This window comes from Anopheles nili, chromosome X (genome assembly GCF_943737925.1).
Source record: "Anopheles nili chromosome X, idAnoNiliSN_F5_01, whole genome shotgun sequence".
Taxonomy (NCBI): Eukaryota; Metazoa; Arthropoda; class Insecta; order Diptera; family Culicidae; genus Anopheles; species Anopheles nili.
In genome coordinates, this window is record NC_071293.1 from 2,180,700 (window position 1) to 2,198,250 (window position 17,551).

Consider the following 17,551-nt stretch of genomic DNA (forward strand, 5'->3'; position numbering starts at 1 on the left):
TTAACTTTGTTGATTAACTTTTCACGGTTGCTCTTTATCTCTCTCTCTTTCTCTCTTTCCTTTTTTTGGTTTATCCTCCATAAGCTTCGTAAGATGTTTCATTACCGTTTTAAATACATATTCTACGTTTTACAGGATTTTGTTTGTTTGTGTTTTTTTTATTTGTTCGCTACCATCAATCCGCTAAACACCGTATGAATCACATGCATGATGAATTTTGATCATAAGACCGCATCGCGTATATTTGACCGTATTATAAATTAAATACTATACTAACAGTATCAATACTAACAATATCGCCATACACCACAGTGGTTTGGGTATTTTTCAAAAGTGATTTTACAATTGTCATAAAAAGCTTTCTTATAAAGGTAGGTTTTCCTTACTGACTAGTTGTATTCCTCTTTTTCTTGGTTTTTGTTTGTAATATTGTATATTAATATCTAAGTTTATCCAGTTTGTTGAATGATATGTTTGGTTTTACATACTGATGTTAAATAGTCGCTTGAACATCTAAAAAAGATGGATCTTTCTCTTACGATTTAGCTGCAAGTGCATCGGTTTGGAATCGAGCCATCAAAAAAAAATTCAAAACACAACTCGTTCACCTCCGTGCGTAACATCTAAATGTCGCCTTTTTTTCGTATGATTGCGAGTTTCAAATAAAATGACACAGAAAACGCAATAACATGTGTGAAACGAATCGTGATTGCACGAACGATGCAAACTACAAATAAATACATGATTAACGCGTTCACTACTGCTAGGTTGTCTTAATGCACCTCCAAGCAAGTATTTTCCCTTGCATTTACTCATATAATTATTTTTTGGTTTTATATTCTCTAGTATAGCTACACAGCAATGTTTCATTAGTCTTCAAGCACGTGATATGTATTTGTAACAGAGGTTTTAGGGCACCAGTACTCAAAGAAAGAGATCACAGGATCCAGTCCTTTGGTAACGTTGTGGCGTTTTTTGCTGATATGTTTTTTGTTGCCATTGTTTGGTTTGTTTAATTTCATTAGTGAATTGTTTGAATTGTTAAAAAAAATGTGTATGGACGCATGGGTGTGTGTGTGTTTGTGTGTGTTTGTCCATGATGATGATTAGCGCCTGCGCTTCACCAGAAAAGCTCCTTGAAATTCGATAATACTCCATCACAAACCAATGATACTAGTACGATCGGATGTATATTCTATATAAGCATTGATAAATAGCGATCCATCAGCTACTTGCGTGGGGGTAATGAAACAGTGAGTGAACACTTTTCGCCTTAGTTAGTCGCCAACCATGTCGACAGGATCAAAATCAGCAACATCACAGCTAGAGGCATCGTTTTAGCCGTGCTGGCTGCCATCGACGTTTGCTCAAGCAAATTGCATGGACTCTTCGATGGCACTGTAACGGTGGTGGATAATACATGGATTAGAAAGGTGGTTGGCGCAATCGCTGGTGGGAAATTGTACTCCTGCTTTTCTTCCCTCGCTGCTCCTCTGTCCCCTTGCCACATACCTGACCAAGCCCGCAATCGGGGTAAAAAATCGTTCCAAAACGCGCAAGAAGTCGCCATCGGCCCACGACCGTACTTTTCGCCTCGTAAATCATCCTCACCCTCAGCGTTGAAGATGAAGTAGATTGGATTTTCTCTCGTGTAGAGCGGCCAATGTTCACCTTCCAGGGCTGGGTTTCTGTAGCGAAAGAGCCAAACAAAATTATTCACTCAAAAATTCCAGGACCTTTAAGGACTCGCCATCAGCGTCATCCAAGCGCTTCACTCGAGCTAGAATTAGGTAAATAGCCACAATTCGCCGTACGTACCCTGTTCGAGCGAATTCGCTCACTGACAGAACCATTCGCCTACTTAAATCTCTTTCTCGCTGTCGATACTGAAGTGATGCATTCATCGGCTGGCCAAAAATGTACTCCACCTCGTCACCATGCAACACACCCATCCATTCGCCCCACAGAGAAGTGCTAGTACGCTGGTATAATAAAGCAAATGGTAAGCATAACCACACAACGTATTCCACTTAGTATCCTACTTTAGCAAATACACTTACGTGAGTAAAATAGTAATAATGCACCGACGAACCACGTTCCGTAAGGCCGAGGGCAAACTCGTTGGTAGGACAAATGAAAAAATGGTCACCAACTGCTCGGCCAACTTGATGCTGATTTTGGTAGCCATCGTTGCCGCTTTCCCAACCCGTGTACTGGAAAAATAAATAAATAAATAACACTTGCCCGTAATATTAGGCATCAACGCATACCTGGAAAATAATGGCCTCACGCTCCGGCTCCGAAGCTTTGTTGAAAATCGTGTTCATAATTTCCAAAAACTTATCACGTGGTAACGACGTGGCCGCATCTTTTTCAAAGTAATCAATAAAATCGTACAACAAGAAGTAGGTTCCTGAAAGCAGACGAGTTGAAAAAGGGCACGTTTGTTCTATCACCTGTAGCTACTCATTCGTAGACGCTTCTCCGTAGAGTTTACCTACCCTCGTCACGGTTGCTGCCGACTAAAATATCAATTCCTTCTAAATTCGCCTCGCGCAACATGGTCATGGGATCGGCGGTCATAAATACTCCATCGATGGTAGGAGCTGATGGAAATCCTAGAATCCCGGAGTACGAGTTCCACTGCTGAACCGAGATGGTCTTTGCATCGACATTTCTCATACATTGCATAACAGTGCTTGGCGATTCCTGAGCAGATATTGCAAACAATAGTAGTAACGTTTTATAAACCCAACGCCAAACCGTTGCAACTTACCTTCAGCATTGTGAGATTGCAGTTACAGTCGTCGATGAGACCTTCCGCAATCTGCAAAGCCTTCTCAGCAGTCATATGACTCCAGGGAGCGTTCAGCGTACCTGACTGTAAAATACCACGCTTCGACAAACCACGTGTAACAGGAGATAACAGATGAAGGCTCACGGAGCTGCCACCGGCGGATTCCCCAAACAGCGTGATCAGATCCGGATCGCCACCAAAAGCCTTCGCGTTCTCCTTCAGCCATCGTATAGCCATAGCTTGGTCCCACATACCCATGTTACCTGAACATGCGGAAAAATACCATGAACTGTGGGCCCCGCGATCAAACCTAATGTGATGTAAGCCTACCTGGGGCATCCTCCTCATACCCGTTGATGTACGGAGCGAGATATAAAAACCCGAAAGCACCCACACGGTACTGCATCGAGGCTACGATGACATTCCCGACAGCTGCAAGTATCTCGGCGTTGTAAATATCCAAGGTAGAAGTGCCGCTCATGAACCCGCCACCGTAGATCCAAACAAGCATGGCCAGACCTCCCTTAGACTGGTGCTGGCGTTGAAAGTCATCATCGTCCTGGAAGTACTGCAATAGAATGCACAGTCAATGTGCGGCAGAGAAAGTCACTCGTCTGCAGGAGAATATTTACGTCGTTGCTTCCGAAATTCAGACCCCTTCCATGTCGAAGACGTGTCTTGGTTGGCACCCAAATGTTAAGATACAAACAATCTTCCGAAACATTCGTGTTGGGATTCCACATTTCTTCGCCAGCGAAGCCAGGGAAATATTCGTATCTATAAGAGACATAATATAAATTGCAGATTACGTAAAACTGTGCCAGCTGTAGTGTAAATTAAATAAAGTGCTGCTGCGCTGATGATGATGCTCTGATGACGCCTCTGATCGCGATGATTGTTGATTACAGAATGTAGCAGTGCATCAGAGGAAGATGCATGGTAATTTTATGATAGCAACCTGCTAAACTTCTTGGCTTCGCTCACCTTTCCTGTATGCATGATGGAGGTAATCTGGTTGCATCAAGCACTCCGTGCCATGGTTCGGCTGGAACGGGCTTCTTGAACCGTAAACTATCCACCGGGGGCTTCGCAAACGGAACACCGTTGAAGACGTGTACCTCACGCCCTTGTACCATAGTTGAACGTCCTCGTATAGGGCCGCTGCTGGTTTGCACCACCAATCGATCGATTATTCCGTACGCAGGACATATCACAGTTGCTCCAAGTAGCAGCATACACACGTTGACGTGCGGTCGTCGAATGCATTGGCTCAGGACCATCTTTGGGTGGTCGGTTTTGCTTGCCTGTCGTTTGATAGCTGGTTTGGGTCAAGTAGTTTGGCTTCAATTCACTTTCCGGCACTTGCAGAGTGTTGCTCTTTGAATGTTGTGGAATGTGTTGTTCTCGCTGGCGGTAAACGACTCTCGCTCACATAGTTACCGTGCTGGGGTAGATGTCTTATCCCGTTGTCCTTTAAAGTTGAAATGATTCGTGACAGCCTGCAACACAGAATAAGGACATTAGCTCTAGCCAATCGACACAGTCATTACAGGCATTCAACCACGTGTCACCCGGGCAGGATTTCAAGTTGCAGGCTCAGGAACTTATGCCCGGGCGCAAGCAGTATTACAAACTGCAATCACACACCCAGGTATTATTATAACACCTATACGATGGCTTCAACGTTAGCACGTCCTGTCACGCTATTCTCACAAGCTGCATCCAGGAACACTTTAACGCGAAATAAATACTTCAGGCAATTTCGCATACATGCCAATCGATATGAATTATTCAGCAGGATATTTGCCTCTTCAATTTTATACCAAAGATAGTACAGCCAGAATACCAGTCCGGTATAAGTCGATGACACTTACGAATGTTTTGGGAAAACACGTTGTGTAAGCCTCGCGAAAACCGTCTGCTTACATTGGCTTGCGCATAAGTGTGAACAGAAACCCCAAAAATACGCTGTAGTTTCCTCCAAAACATTGGTTTGCTAAAGTATCAATCACAAATGCATGTTTTCCTTTCAGAGCTGAGGTGGCACGGTACAAACGAGCTGTTCACGTCCTATCACACCATCCGAGTTGCATTTCTACCCATATGTTGGCAAAGGCTCGGCGTGCACGTTAATTATTCACACGTTTGACCTTCACGTTAATGTAATGCTATTGGAAGCTCCTGCCCAATCCAATCAGCCCTTACACATAGTTTACTGGTTACTACTTCGATTCTGGCCCATTTCCTCGTTTTCTACCACATTACTCCCCCACAAATATACCTAAATCGAAACTGCCACTTTTCCCTTTCTCTCGCTCTCTCTCTCTCTCTCTCTCTCTCTCTCTCTCTCTCTCTATCTCCTTTATGTGGCATGCCCTGTCTTCCTCTCTTTCAACCTCCTTACAGTCGCACACAGTCATACTCAAACACCAGTGACTGCATTTTTGCGTCCTTCAACCGTTCTCCACCAGCTCATCTGGAAACATTATGTAATTTATTGATTTCGCGGATGTTCAGCAAATGCGCCATGTTTAATTTAGCAGATACACTGTTTACTGCAAATAAACCATAAACAGTATAGTCAACTTGATGGGCGAAAGGGTTGCACGAGATGAGCCTGGCTGGCGACTGGTAATGCCGGGTGCGGGCAGGTGGTTGAAGCGGTAGAGGTGGTGGAGCAAACATGAAAGCGAGGTAGAGAAAGAGAGCAAAGAAGGGCTGGAGAGAGGATAAGGGGTACCGTACGCTACCACCCTTGTAGTACTATGCACACCACCACCACCACCACCCCCGTCGTCGGCTCCTTTCTTCGTCCTTGCGCGCTCTTCGCAGAGTTTCTGCAAGCGGCGCTACTGCGCCGTGCTTGTGTCATTATACTTTGCCTTTCGCTGTCAGGATCTGCTCCTTCTGCGCCTCGCGCACCCCTGAGAGGGTGATCTTACTCCTACCCGCAAGACGCAGCGCGAAAGGAGGCAAAACAACACACATGCATGCGTGCGCGTACATATACATGCACAAGCTTCTGCCTTTGACCTTGAGGGTTCGGGTTGTGGATGGTAGCATGCACACGAGCAGCTAATTCGATAAATACTGTGACAATTCAATTGATTTTTTTTTCGATCCTCAGTAACGGCAGAATGAGGGCTTTTGCTCAGTCGTTCGCGTGGAGGACGCAACCAGGAAGAACCGCAAGGGAACGTGTGGTAAGGGCAGGCAATGGATGGACGAAATAGGGGCGGAAAAACATCACCAGCACCCGCCATTTGGCCACATAAAATATCAAACTAATAGCAAACAGGTGAAGCCGAGCCTGCCGAATAGTATTGATTTTGGTATTTATCGGACCAGCTGGGTGAGAAGGTGGTGGCCATTGGCTTCGAAGGTGTGTGTCCTTTGACCTGCCTGCAGCTGGCGTCGTCCGAGGACGATGTTTTCGTGGGATCCGACGCCATCGCACATGGCCGTGACACCCGTGCACGGGTATGAGGTCCTTGGCTAGCATTCGTCGTATCCTTCGCCTGATGTAAGTTTACACACATACACAAACATTCGCTCGCTAGGATACTTTTTCGCTCGCTCTCTCTCTCTCTCTCTCTCTCTTTTGAAGAAATCGATGAGCTTCGAAACTCGAGACAAATGCCCGCTTGAATTTCTCTTCGAATCCTTTTGATTTATTCTCTATAGCGGCTATTGCCGCTCGCAAAATACTACTACTAATATTATCTCCTGACTACAAATACTACCGACGGCTACTATTACTTCACTATCAATATTGCCACTGCTGTTAGCAACACAGATGGTACACTACTATCACGCTCGGCTTAAACACCCCTGGCAGGATTTGGTGTGATACAGCGATCCAAAGCCCTTTTGGGGTGGGGGTGGGAAAATGGGCTCTATTTGCTTGATTGCTAGCGCCACCTTTCCCACAACCGGGCAAGGACGAGCCCGTAGACATCAACGGTCGGCCAGAAGAGCCCGGGCATTAGCGTGCGTACATTCGTCCAATCTCGACATTGCATGGTTGATAGTAAGAGCGACGCGAGCAGGGAGGGATTGAGGATTCAATGCATGTTTGGAACTCTCGAAACAATATATCAGGCAGGAAAGAGGCAGGGATCGCATTTTGCATTAGCTGCGGAGGAAAAAAAAACAACGGACAGATGCAAAGCTTGCTCGCCCAGATCGAACAGTTATAACAGAACAGAGAAGACCTTGGAAAGATCCTACTACTATCGATTTACGTGACATTCCTAGCACGCACTACACATAGAACGTGGCCAAACAGATCCCTTCGTCCCTCTGGGGGGTGCAGCTGCATGAAACAACGAATTAAGTAGAGCGAAAATCCTTCTGTACCAGCGATTCTAGGCATTCGGCAAACGGGCCGCAAACGAGGTGTTCGCTTGACGGTGTGAATTATGCAAACTCTTATCGGAAACACAAACACTTAACCAAAGCTAGTATCAAAATGTTAATCTGTCCACGGCTCAACTGAAACTGGCACGTACGAACGACAGGTCCTGAGCAGCTCCTAGTTATCAGCATCACTGGCGGTACTCGTCTCCATGCTCACGCACATACCATCACCCTTCGTGCACCTAAATCGATTGCGATCCTTGTGTGAGTGAACTTTTTTGTTGAGCCTCTTGTTCTCGCTTCCGCTTCTCTCACTCTTGCTTGCTCGTAATTGAGTACGATTGGACTTGGCGGAGTTAATAGACTCGAGCTCTATCTAACCGCTATCTCTTGGCAGCGTGTGTATGCTGGATGTCAGTTAAAAAGGAAATAAAACTCTGCATCAATATTGTTAATAGTCTGCGGCCAGGCGAGAGCACGAACGGGAGAGTGCACTGGAGGTGCGGAAAGTCCTGGGCTGTGTTGCACACACGAGAACAACCGGCGGCCCTTCAGGGGTGTCGTCATCGTGTGAGTATTACATATTGTATATATAAATCATGCTGACTGAACGTTGCAAGTTACTTTTTCGTCGGTATCTACCAGAAGGGTGTACAATTTTACGACACAATTGGACTAGCAATCCTAGTAACAATACTTTAAAATCCTTTTTCTAATCCGTAAGATGATAAAAATGATATGTGGCATAAGAATACCTTAGAATCACCAACAAAGCAGGCAAGGTATCCACTGTATAATTCTTTACAGTTTATTCAAGTTCAACGATGTAAGAACGTTTTTCTTATAGTTCACAATTCATTTAAGATGCTTAACACTAAATTCTAAAAATCAAAATAATAATGAATAATGATAGTAAGGAAGGAAACATTATTCCTGATCGCCCTTCGCCGCATCCGCATTATCCACGGATTCCGCTTCGTTTGTGTTGCCTACGACGCTCGATGCAACGTCCTGTTGAACTTCTGCATTCTGCTCGACTTGCGCTGCACTTTTACTATTCTTCTCCTTTTCTACCTCTGCGACCGCGACCTTTTTGGCGTCTTGGACATTATCTTTGCTCGCTGCCGAAGACTTTTCTTTTGAGCTGCGTATGAATATTATACAAAATTTTGGTGTGGGTCAATAGTATACGCCTCTGGCATTACTACGGGACATGTAACTCACTTTCCTCGTTTGGATGTTGAAACTGTTGAAGTAGATCTTTTCCGATCCGGTTGATGAACAACCGGGCGTACGCGGTCATAGACGTTGCTGATGATCAAATGATATTCCGCGTTCTTGCGCTGAAGTGTGATTTAGAATAACAACAAATGTTAAAAAATGTACACTTTGTTAACAAAACTGACAACATACTGACCGTTAAATCGCGAATGGTTTGGTCATTGTCGCCCAATTTCTTCTTTGCATTTTTCAAATCGGCTTGCAACTCACTGATGTGCTGAGTAGAGCGTGTGTTGCTGGTAGTTAACTCTTCATTCAGATTTTTTATCATTTCCAATGATTTCTCTGCCTGCTCTCGAGCTTGTTCGGTGAGCCTTGCCTGCTCTAGGCACTTCCCAACATCGACGATGGATCCATTATACTCCACCAATCCTGTAAAAGATAATATGCACCGTGAGGATGTACATGATTAGTATTGTACGAGATGATAGTATGCAATTTTGCAGGAGAAAAACCTCACCGTCTGATGTCGATGGAAGTTCATCTGGATCGCTCTGCTCTTTTTTTAATGCCCGCTGTTGTTCCTTCTCAAGCCCGTTTACGATTTGCAGCACACTAGCTTGTAACTGGTTTATGAAATCTGTGTTTCCTCGAGCAACTTCCAATGCCTGCTGCTCGGATGGACTGTCCCGGATTTCCGGACCAGGAGCTGCCGATTCACCTTCTGCAGGTGTACTGTTCGATTCGTCGTCAATCGTTTTCTTACCAGCTGGTTTGTCTGCATCTACAACCTTGTCAGTGAGCTGTCGATAGTACAGCGAATGGCGAGATGCGGTGGCATCGCCAACGGTTTTGCGAATCTGCGACCGAGAAAGGTTCAACCCTAGCGTGTAAATCAGCTCCACGATATCCTTTTCATACATGAAACCGCATTGCGTCACGTCAAAGTAGATGAATGCAAGCAGCAAGTCCGGTTGCACGGTATAAAACCGAGCAGGATCTGTTTCCGGTTTCGAGCGGAGATCATCCTCTCCGCTGCGCCGACGTCGCTTACGGTCGTTTTGCTCTTTTTCTTCTGCGTTATTCTTGTTCTTCGCATTGTCAGCTTTTTCAGCGGCTACTTTGCCGTCTTCCCCGTTGCTTCCATCGACTCCCTCCGTCCCGGGTTTCGAATCGTCGCCGGTTCCGTCCTTCTTGGACCCTTCTTTCTCCAGCGCCAGCTTGTGCAGCTCTGCATAGATCTTGAATCCGAAATCGCGCGCCAACATATCGTTAAACAGCTCAGCAAATAAGGCCACCTCGAAAGAGTGTTCCTTCGTATCCTCCGGTCGATAGTCTAGTAGCACCGATAGTGACATTGTAGAGCAGTCAAACTTGCCCGATTTGGCGGCCCGTGACGGATGCACGACCACGTGCGGTTCCTTAGGCGTCGTGTACCACCGCTCCAGGTTTTGTTTGTCCTTGTCAGTCAACTTCACGGGATGCTCTTTTTTGCGTGGGACCGATGGTTGCTGCTTAGTGTCCGATTTTGCTGCATCGCTGCTGTCGTCATTGGTTTGGGATTTCGATGCTACATTTGTGACCGGCTTCTCTTCTGGATCTTTTTGCTTTTCAGACACATCCGTCATTTCGACGTCTTCCTCAGACTGTGTAATGTTCGATTCTGCCTCTGTCTGTTCGGTCTCTGTTAGTTTTGACTCATCTATCTCCAAGTTGAAGTGTTGTTTTACTTCAGGCTCTTCTTCCTTTATTCGGGGAGCATGCTGGGTTTGCTTTTCCTCTAAGATGGCGTCGGACAAGCGAGCTAGCAGAACTGCTTTCACTCCTGGAAATCAAATTTTTTAAATTAAAACGAAATTCTGTTAAACGCCTAACCGGGATGTTGAAAGTCAATATTTTACCATCTGTCGGAAGATTGCGATTTGTTAGCTCCGCCTTCAATTCAACCACCTTCATCTTTTTGTATTCCATCAGCAAATGGTCGGTATCAGAATCTGGTGTAGAGCTGCTTTCGGCTGCGGTTGACTGAAAGTGCACACAAAAAGACAAAAAAATCGATCAGCGTCAATCCTACGAAAAGAATACATGAGAAACGGCTTGTATGCTACACCATTCGCACAAGCGATCCAACAGTTATGAGATTCATCAACGCTCGATCGCATTCATACGCTATTACTTAAAACACATTGTAATCAAAATTGTGGTTAGGCATCGTCAAGCTATCCTAAATATCAAATTGCATAGTGTACGGTGGGCTCGGAATGTAACAAATATAACTAAATAACGTTTACTCGGCAGAAGGTAACCCATCTCGAAACATGAGTTAGCAGAATTATAACAAAGTTGCCTTTTCATGAGAATGCCACGAATATTGCCAAATCTCGCATGCCACAGGACTGCCTGGACTGAAAAACTCTGTCGCGGTTGTGATAAAAATACTATTGTGTAAGTAGAATTATGGTTTTCTTATCAATTTATCAAACTAGGTGGATGGAGTCTTCGTAGCAGCAACTGTTGATCCACTTCATCGTCACCATGTAGCTACTGGTGGTATTCGTTACCATTATTAAGGTTGCTGTAGACGTGCTGCTGTTGCCTGTCCGAGTGGCTGGAGCGTTTAGCTCCTGCTCGATTGCTGGATCGACGACTGCCGCTTTTTGCTGTTCTGCATCTGCCTCTGCTACGTTCACTGCTGTCGAAGATACCATGCTCGCGTTCGGCTGCGATTGTTGCTGTTCCTGCTGTTGCTGCTCCTGTTCTGCTGCTACCGTTTCCGACGGCTCCGCCGCATTGGCGGGCACCGTGGACTTGGCAGCATCATCCGTGCTGCTAGAACTCTGTGTGACCTGTGCCAGCGAGTCGGTTATCGCTGGGACTTCCTGACCGCTGGTGCCACCACCATCGCCGCCATCGCCAACGCTATTACTGTTGCTGCTAGAGTTGCTACTTTTAATAATGCGTTCCAAATGAAGTTGGTAACTCTGTTGAATCTTATCCCACTGCTTTTCCGTCGGTATGCAGGCACTCATACGGGGCAGAAATATGACCACCGTTTCAACGCGTGGCGGAATCAAACGACCCTTATGGTAGGACTCAGTGCGACGGTAATAGATATCCACGAAACGGTACCTGTGTTGTATACAGCAGTAGTTTGGTTCAGATCGAAAATGTTAAAAAAAATGTTTATATATAGGATGTTGTGTTATAATACGCTTTAGTAAATACAGATTATGTATCAGTTATACTTCGAACATAAAATTGGTTTCAATTCAAGTAATCCTATGAAATATATGACCCAATTTAAATGCAATAGAATAATCTGATTTTCTTATTAAATCACTTCGATTGGTTCGGGGGTTTATTGAAGCGTGGCTCTAGGAATCCGAAAATGTGGTACGGCGAAGAGCTATTGAGTTCACATAGTTACAGTGTTTCATATTGCGACAGGAAAAAAACGTAGTCTTGCTTACAGAACAGTCAGCGCAATAAGGAACTTGGAAGCAGTTGTTGAAGCAATTAATGGTAGATGGTCGAAAATTTTACTAGTCGTGGAAAACCAGGAACAAAAATAGAAGGTCGACTCCGGTACGCTGACATACACATTCAAGAACGTAAAACATATATATGAAATGAGGAAAACTATAATAATAAATATTTTTGCAGCATTGATACAACATATCTTATCAAAAGTATTTACTCGCTATAGCTCACGGGCCAAAGTTTTAACGCAATGCATAGATTCACAAATGTTAAATCCGTCGTAAAAATTTACTTTCTTCAAATAAGCTAACAGTTGCTCCAGATGAAATAAAACTGATATTTTGAAGAAAAAAATCATTCACAGTTGAACTAGATCAATTTTCAGGAAAAATGTAGGGAACTTTTTGAATCAAGAAATGATTTTATAATATTTCATGCATTGCGTTAAGTCTGCTACCGCCATCGGACTACTGCACTTGATGTTTGAAATATAATGTTCAGGATTGGTCATAAACTGTGCGATCTATAAAACCATTGCAAACACGCATCAAAGCGAAGCAATTATGTGAAGAAAATTTACGTTTAGTGTCAACGCTTAAGTACCTACCAGAGTGAACACGCCGACAAGTCAATCCCAGTTAGCGCTTTGCAAGTTCGAATGGCAGTTCGCATTAGCACCTTAGGATCGGAATACGGATGCAAACCGTCCAGCGAAGGCGACCATGGTCCGCCAATTGCCATCGATTCATTTTTGCCGCGCGTGCCAACCAAGAAGTTAACCATACGCGTCGGGTGAAGATAATTGCGCGTCTCTTCACGACGCTCCTTGTCGTTTCGAAAAAAGCAGTTCCGATATATCTCCATCATGTCCGGCGTGCTCATAAGCATCACCTTAACGCTGTACAGATAATCTGCATCGGGCGGGTCCATAATGGCCTGATCGAGCGGTAACGGCCTCTCGACTTCTTTGTTGAACACGTGGAAGTAGCAACCCGTGTGTAACAACAATGGCGAGTTAGGAGGGAAAGCTTTGGGCCATCCTACTTCGGCCAGGAAAAAGTCGGACGGGATGTAGAGCTTGGGATAACGCGCGCGCAACTCAAGGATGCTGGCACTTGTTCTGTAACGAATATGATAATAATGATTGTTATGTATTGATTTGTACTAATTGGGTAGTTTCGATTTTGGATTTTGGTTCTTACATGGGCAACAATTGCTTCGGTACCTGTACCATGTAAGACGGTACCGAGCAGAGACGAGCCCGTTTGGGTGAGTGCTTCTTAACCGGACTGCGTTCCCTTTCGCGACCACGTTCCGGTGAACGGGCACGTGGCTTTTCGCGATATGAACCTCTGTCTGAGTCGCGATCATCACGCTTTCTTCTCCGGTCAGAATCATCAAACTGTGTCAATGAAAAAAGCATTAGGCAAAATTATGCAAATCAGCAAACATGTGATAAAAACCAACCACATCATCTTTCGAGCGCGAGTTGGACGACCGATGCACGTTTCGCTCCGGAGACTTCCGTGACGGAGTACTATATCGGTTGCGTACGTTCGAACGTGATTCGGACGCATTCTGCGAGACGGAATTTCCATAGGTTGGAGCATGCGACCGTGTAGACGACGAATTCGAATGCGTTGTCGAGGAGGAGTTCATGTTTTGAGCCTGCAGAACCTGAACACGAGATGCGTTCCACTTGAACGGCATGTTCGTGTTGTACGCTGCGTCAACAAGGACACGATCTCCAACTTTCGGCAGAATGCCTTTCACGCAAGTACTAGTGTGAAAAAACACTTGATCGTCAATGATACCGTAATCGTTCTGAAGCTTCGTCACGAGCCCAGTACCACTGAAGGCGCATTTGTTCGGATTAAATTTCGGCGAATTTTGGTTGACAGCGGCTTGCTGTGTTGGTTGTGATTGTGGTTGATTTTGAAAGCCGATGGCGTTAATTGGACGAGAGGTCGGATATTGTACGGTTTGGGAATAAATTGCCGACTGTTGTATGCCAATCTGCGGTAAAATAGAGATATTTTGCTGTTGTTGTTGCTGCTGCTGTTGTTGTTGCTGCTGCTGTTGTTGCTGTTGCATACCTGCAATGCACGTGTGGAGTGGCATACAAAAATCATTAAATTTTAATTCTTGAGTTTTTTTCTTCATACGAGTAACGTTTCATTTTTGAAAGTAAGTAATGTCGCGCTAAAAACACTTTTCGTTCCACAAATGCTTGTGCCACTTAACGAATCAATCGATCACGAAGACTTTGATGAAATTTACCTATGCTGTTATACACAGGCTGCGCTTGGGGAAAGCTAACGATGGCCTGCATGTTGGTCATATTCTGATGTCCAGCATTCCGTTGCCATGGAGGATTTTTCTGATTGAACGCCATATTTGCCGAACACGAACGTTGACGCTGTAGTTTAGGTAGGCACGATCACTTTTGCACTTATTTATTCCACTTTAGATGTATTTCACTTTAGAACTTAATTATTAATTATCAAGCACTTTGCAATGCTCTTTTTTCTGTTCAAGAGATCACGGCATTTACTAAATAAAAGTATAAAGAATTTTACCGTTTTAGATTTTTAACTAGCCGTATCGCTACAACACTAGTACCATTTTGTCATCAATTTGTGTGTGTTATGCTGTAGAGGTGTCGCAAGAACATTGTGTGTATTGGTTTATTGCATCATGCGTTTGCGATGAACACATGCGTTTTAAAAAACGCATATCTGAGAGTGAATTTCAAAATGACATCTGTCACATGGCTCGCAGGAGGTCGTCAAACGCAAGCGATTCCTTACAGTAAAATAACACATGTGGTAATGCTCATCATTATATGAAATCATAATTCAAATATATTAACGATTACTATGCCTTCTATGTTCTAAATTAGAATAATGTTTTTTTTTTCGAGCACGATATGGATGTGAAGCTATACTTTAGCTTAATACTTTCAATCAAATTCAAAAACAAATTTCACGAAGTTTTCTTTCAATAAATGTTTGATTTGTAATCTAATAAATATATGATAAAAAGTTATGCTGTTTGAAATCTTTTTTGAACAGCAACGCTCAAGAGAGCGGATGAACTGGTATAAATTAAGCGATTGGTTCAAATATCATTTAAATGGTTTACGCACAACGATTAAGTCGCAGTGCAACAGATGTACGATTTTGAATGGAAATAAAAATAGATTTAGGACTGAATTAGTACCCCATAGAAACTTTGTTCTATTTGGAATAACTTCAAAATTACGTAATATTTCTACGTCAAAAAAGCATTTCACAAGATTTCGAGAGTGGCTGCGTTTCGTTGATTCGCGAGTGCGTTTTTAGCCGGCCGGTAGAGAAGAGAAACGCATCGAACAGTGCAGCCATCGATTTCCGCCTCCCTTAGCAAGTCATGACTTACGGATTGTTCACTCGTGCTTTAACCGCCGTTGTCTCCACGAAGAGCTGCAGCAATCAAGCGCTACTACTTGGTGTCGCCTCGAAGTTGTCTGCTATCAATAATAGTGCTGTGCGAAATCATTTGCAAAAGAACAATTTTGCCACGAAAATGAGTCTGCCGCGTTGCTTCTTCGAAATGACCGTGGATAACCAGCCGCTTGGCCGGATCGTTATCGAGGTAAGCGCTCTGCTGTTTCTTCCCTTTTTTTATTCACTAATCTGGCTGTTAGTCGATAGAGGTCGTTGAATCAAGGTACCGCCTACTGAAATATGTCAGGGTGATAAATCTTGTGTAAAGCCAAATGTGTGCTAGATTGCATTAGCTGTTCAACTTTTTCAGATAGTTTTTGATCGACTAGAAGCACATAGAATTTGGCTGGTGTAAAATGATGGCATCGCTCAAGTTCATCCAATGCGGTGAAGCTAATTGCCGCATGCCCGTGTATGGGTGTGTGCGTGTGCTCATTTGTGCCCATGGGCGTAAGAAGCCGCATGGATTTTATTTGTTCTCAGAACAGTTTTCTGTAACTAACTAAGTATTTGTTTCTAAATTGATTGTAACTCCTATCTATTTGAATTCACTTTAACTAAGTCATATCTGACTTCACTAAAAAAAATTTTAAATTGGTAGTAACTAACATAATTGGCTTTGGTAGTATATGTATGTATAGATGTATGTAATCGTTCGCAATCAAGAATATCATTTTCAATATACTTACGACATTGCATATGGATCTTCTTTTTAGTCAGAAGCGAAACACTGAATAAAATTTAAAGACTCTCATTAAAATGCCCTTCTATAGATATAAATGTATAAAACATTACCATTGCGCGTGTCACGTTTTCAAAGGTCGCATGGCATAGCACATGCACCACACTACCACCAAGGCAAGCACATGTAATGTAGCTGCATGTCCAAGCGTTCAATTATCGCGGAATTACTGCAATTGTTCAATCGATCCATGCACGATGTGAGCCAAATGTTGAATATTTATCCTTTTACTTTTTTCTCTACTCAATCATGATTTTCTGTTATCATTGCAAGGAAAGCAGAACAGAACATTTTTAACAGTGGCAAAAGTACGCGCCACCATAGTCACGAATCGTCATCCACCAAGAAACACTTCCACACACTTGCAAGAAGTTTCGAGAACTCGGGCAATTTTCTTCCATTAGCTTATTCTAGAAACATTAGCACAGGTTGCTCGATGCCAATCAACTTCAGAGAAATTTGAAGTGCATAATTCAACAATCCTGCACTCTAATTTTTTTTTCAATTCAAAATTGACTCACAGATGAATGCGCATGTGAAGTTGACCATGTGCATGTTCTTTCTCGACCTTGGGTGTTAGAAAAAATGCTACTCTGTACAAATCTGTCAAAATAAATCACTTATGTTAAGTTTTGGAAAGATGTCCATAATTACAACGGTGACCTGATAATACAAAGCATACTAGATGCATTGTCGGTTATCAATACCAAATGACCGTTTATTTTAAACGGTTTGTTTTTCTTTCCAACGTAGCTGCGTCCTGATGTAGTCCCAAAGACGGCGGAAAACTTCCGCGCCCTGTGCACCGGCGAAAAAGGATTCGGCTACAAAGGATCGATTTTCCATCGTGTCATCCCGAACTTCATGTGCCAGGGAGGCGACTTCCAGAACCACAACGGCACCGGCGGTAAGTCTATCTACGGCAACAAGTTCGAGGACGAGAACTTCAACCTCAAGCACACTGGCCCAGGCATCCTCTCAATGGCCAACGCGGGCCCTCACACCAATGGCTCGCAGTTTTTCATCACCACCGTTAAGACCAGTTGGTTGGATGAGCGTCACGTCGTGTTCGGCAGCGTTGTCGAGGGCATGGACGTGGTGCGAAAGATTGAATCGTTCGGATGCCACTCCGGCAAGCCGTCGAAACAGATCGTCGTCGCCAACTGCGGCGAATTGTAATCATCTTCAGTACTAGCTTCTTCAACTTTCCTCCAGTTTATTTTTTTTACTAAATATTAGCGGCAGAATGAATTCAAGATAAATCTTCTTACCGAAGTGTATCATCGGAAATCAGTAACGCGTGTGCGCGCGCGAGGTTAAAGATACGAGACATCGCTTCACCATCGCTCATTATAGAAATGCATTTGTCTGTCACGCTTAACCAACATTCTTTATCAAGAAGAAACAGAATAAATTGAAATATGGTAACAAATATTATTCATTTACGTTATGCGTGTTGTTTTT

At 43.8% G+C, this 17,551-nt stretch overlaps 2 protein-coding genes across 2 annotated transcripts; one reads left to right on the forward strand and one right to left on the reverse strand.

Annotated features, from left to right (window-relative positions):
• Positions 1-1,273: 1,273 nt before the first annotated feature.
• Positions 1,274-14,252, reverse strand: LOC128728411 (uncharacterized). The gene is made up of 20 exons (XM_053822035.1): positions 14,138-14,252; positions 13,328-13,953; positions 13,060-13,259; positions 12,465-12,977; positions 10,923-11,506; positions 10,279-10,392; positions 8,898-10,202; positions 8,574-8,809; positions 8,381-8,499; positions 8,086-8,300; positions 3,782-4,115; positions 3,430-3,574; positions 3,128-3,365; positions 2,777-3,060; positions 2,502-2,709; positions 2,271-2,413; positions 2,061-2,213; positions 1,819-1,982; positions 1,513-1,688; positions 1,274-1,398 (listed from the first exon to the last, which is right to left on the reverse strand). The coding sequence occupies exons 1-20, from the start codon at positions 14,250-14,252 to the stop codon at positions 1,274-1,276; spliced, it is 5,997 nt and encodes a 1,998-aa protein (XP_053678010.1).
• A 969-nt stretch (positions 14,253-15,221) lies between these two features.
• LOC128728882 (peptidyl-prolyl cis-trans isomerase-like) lies at positions 15,222-17,524 on the forward strand. The gene is made up of 2 exons (XM_053822533.1): positions 15,222-15,493; positions 16,841-17,524. Exons 1-2 carry the CDS (start codon positions 15,269-15,271, stop codon positions 17,264-17,266), a joined length of 651 nt encoding a protein of 216 aa, XP_053678508.1. The 5' UTR covers positions 15,222-15,268; the 3' UTR covers positions 17,267-17,524.
• Positions 17,525-17,551: the final 27 nt, after the last annotated feature.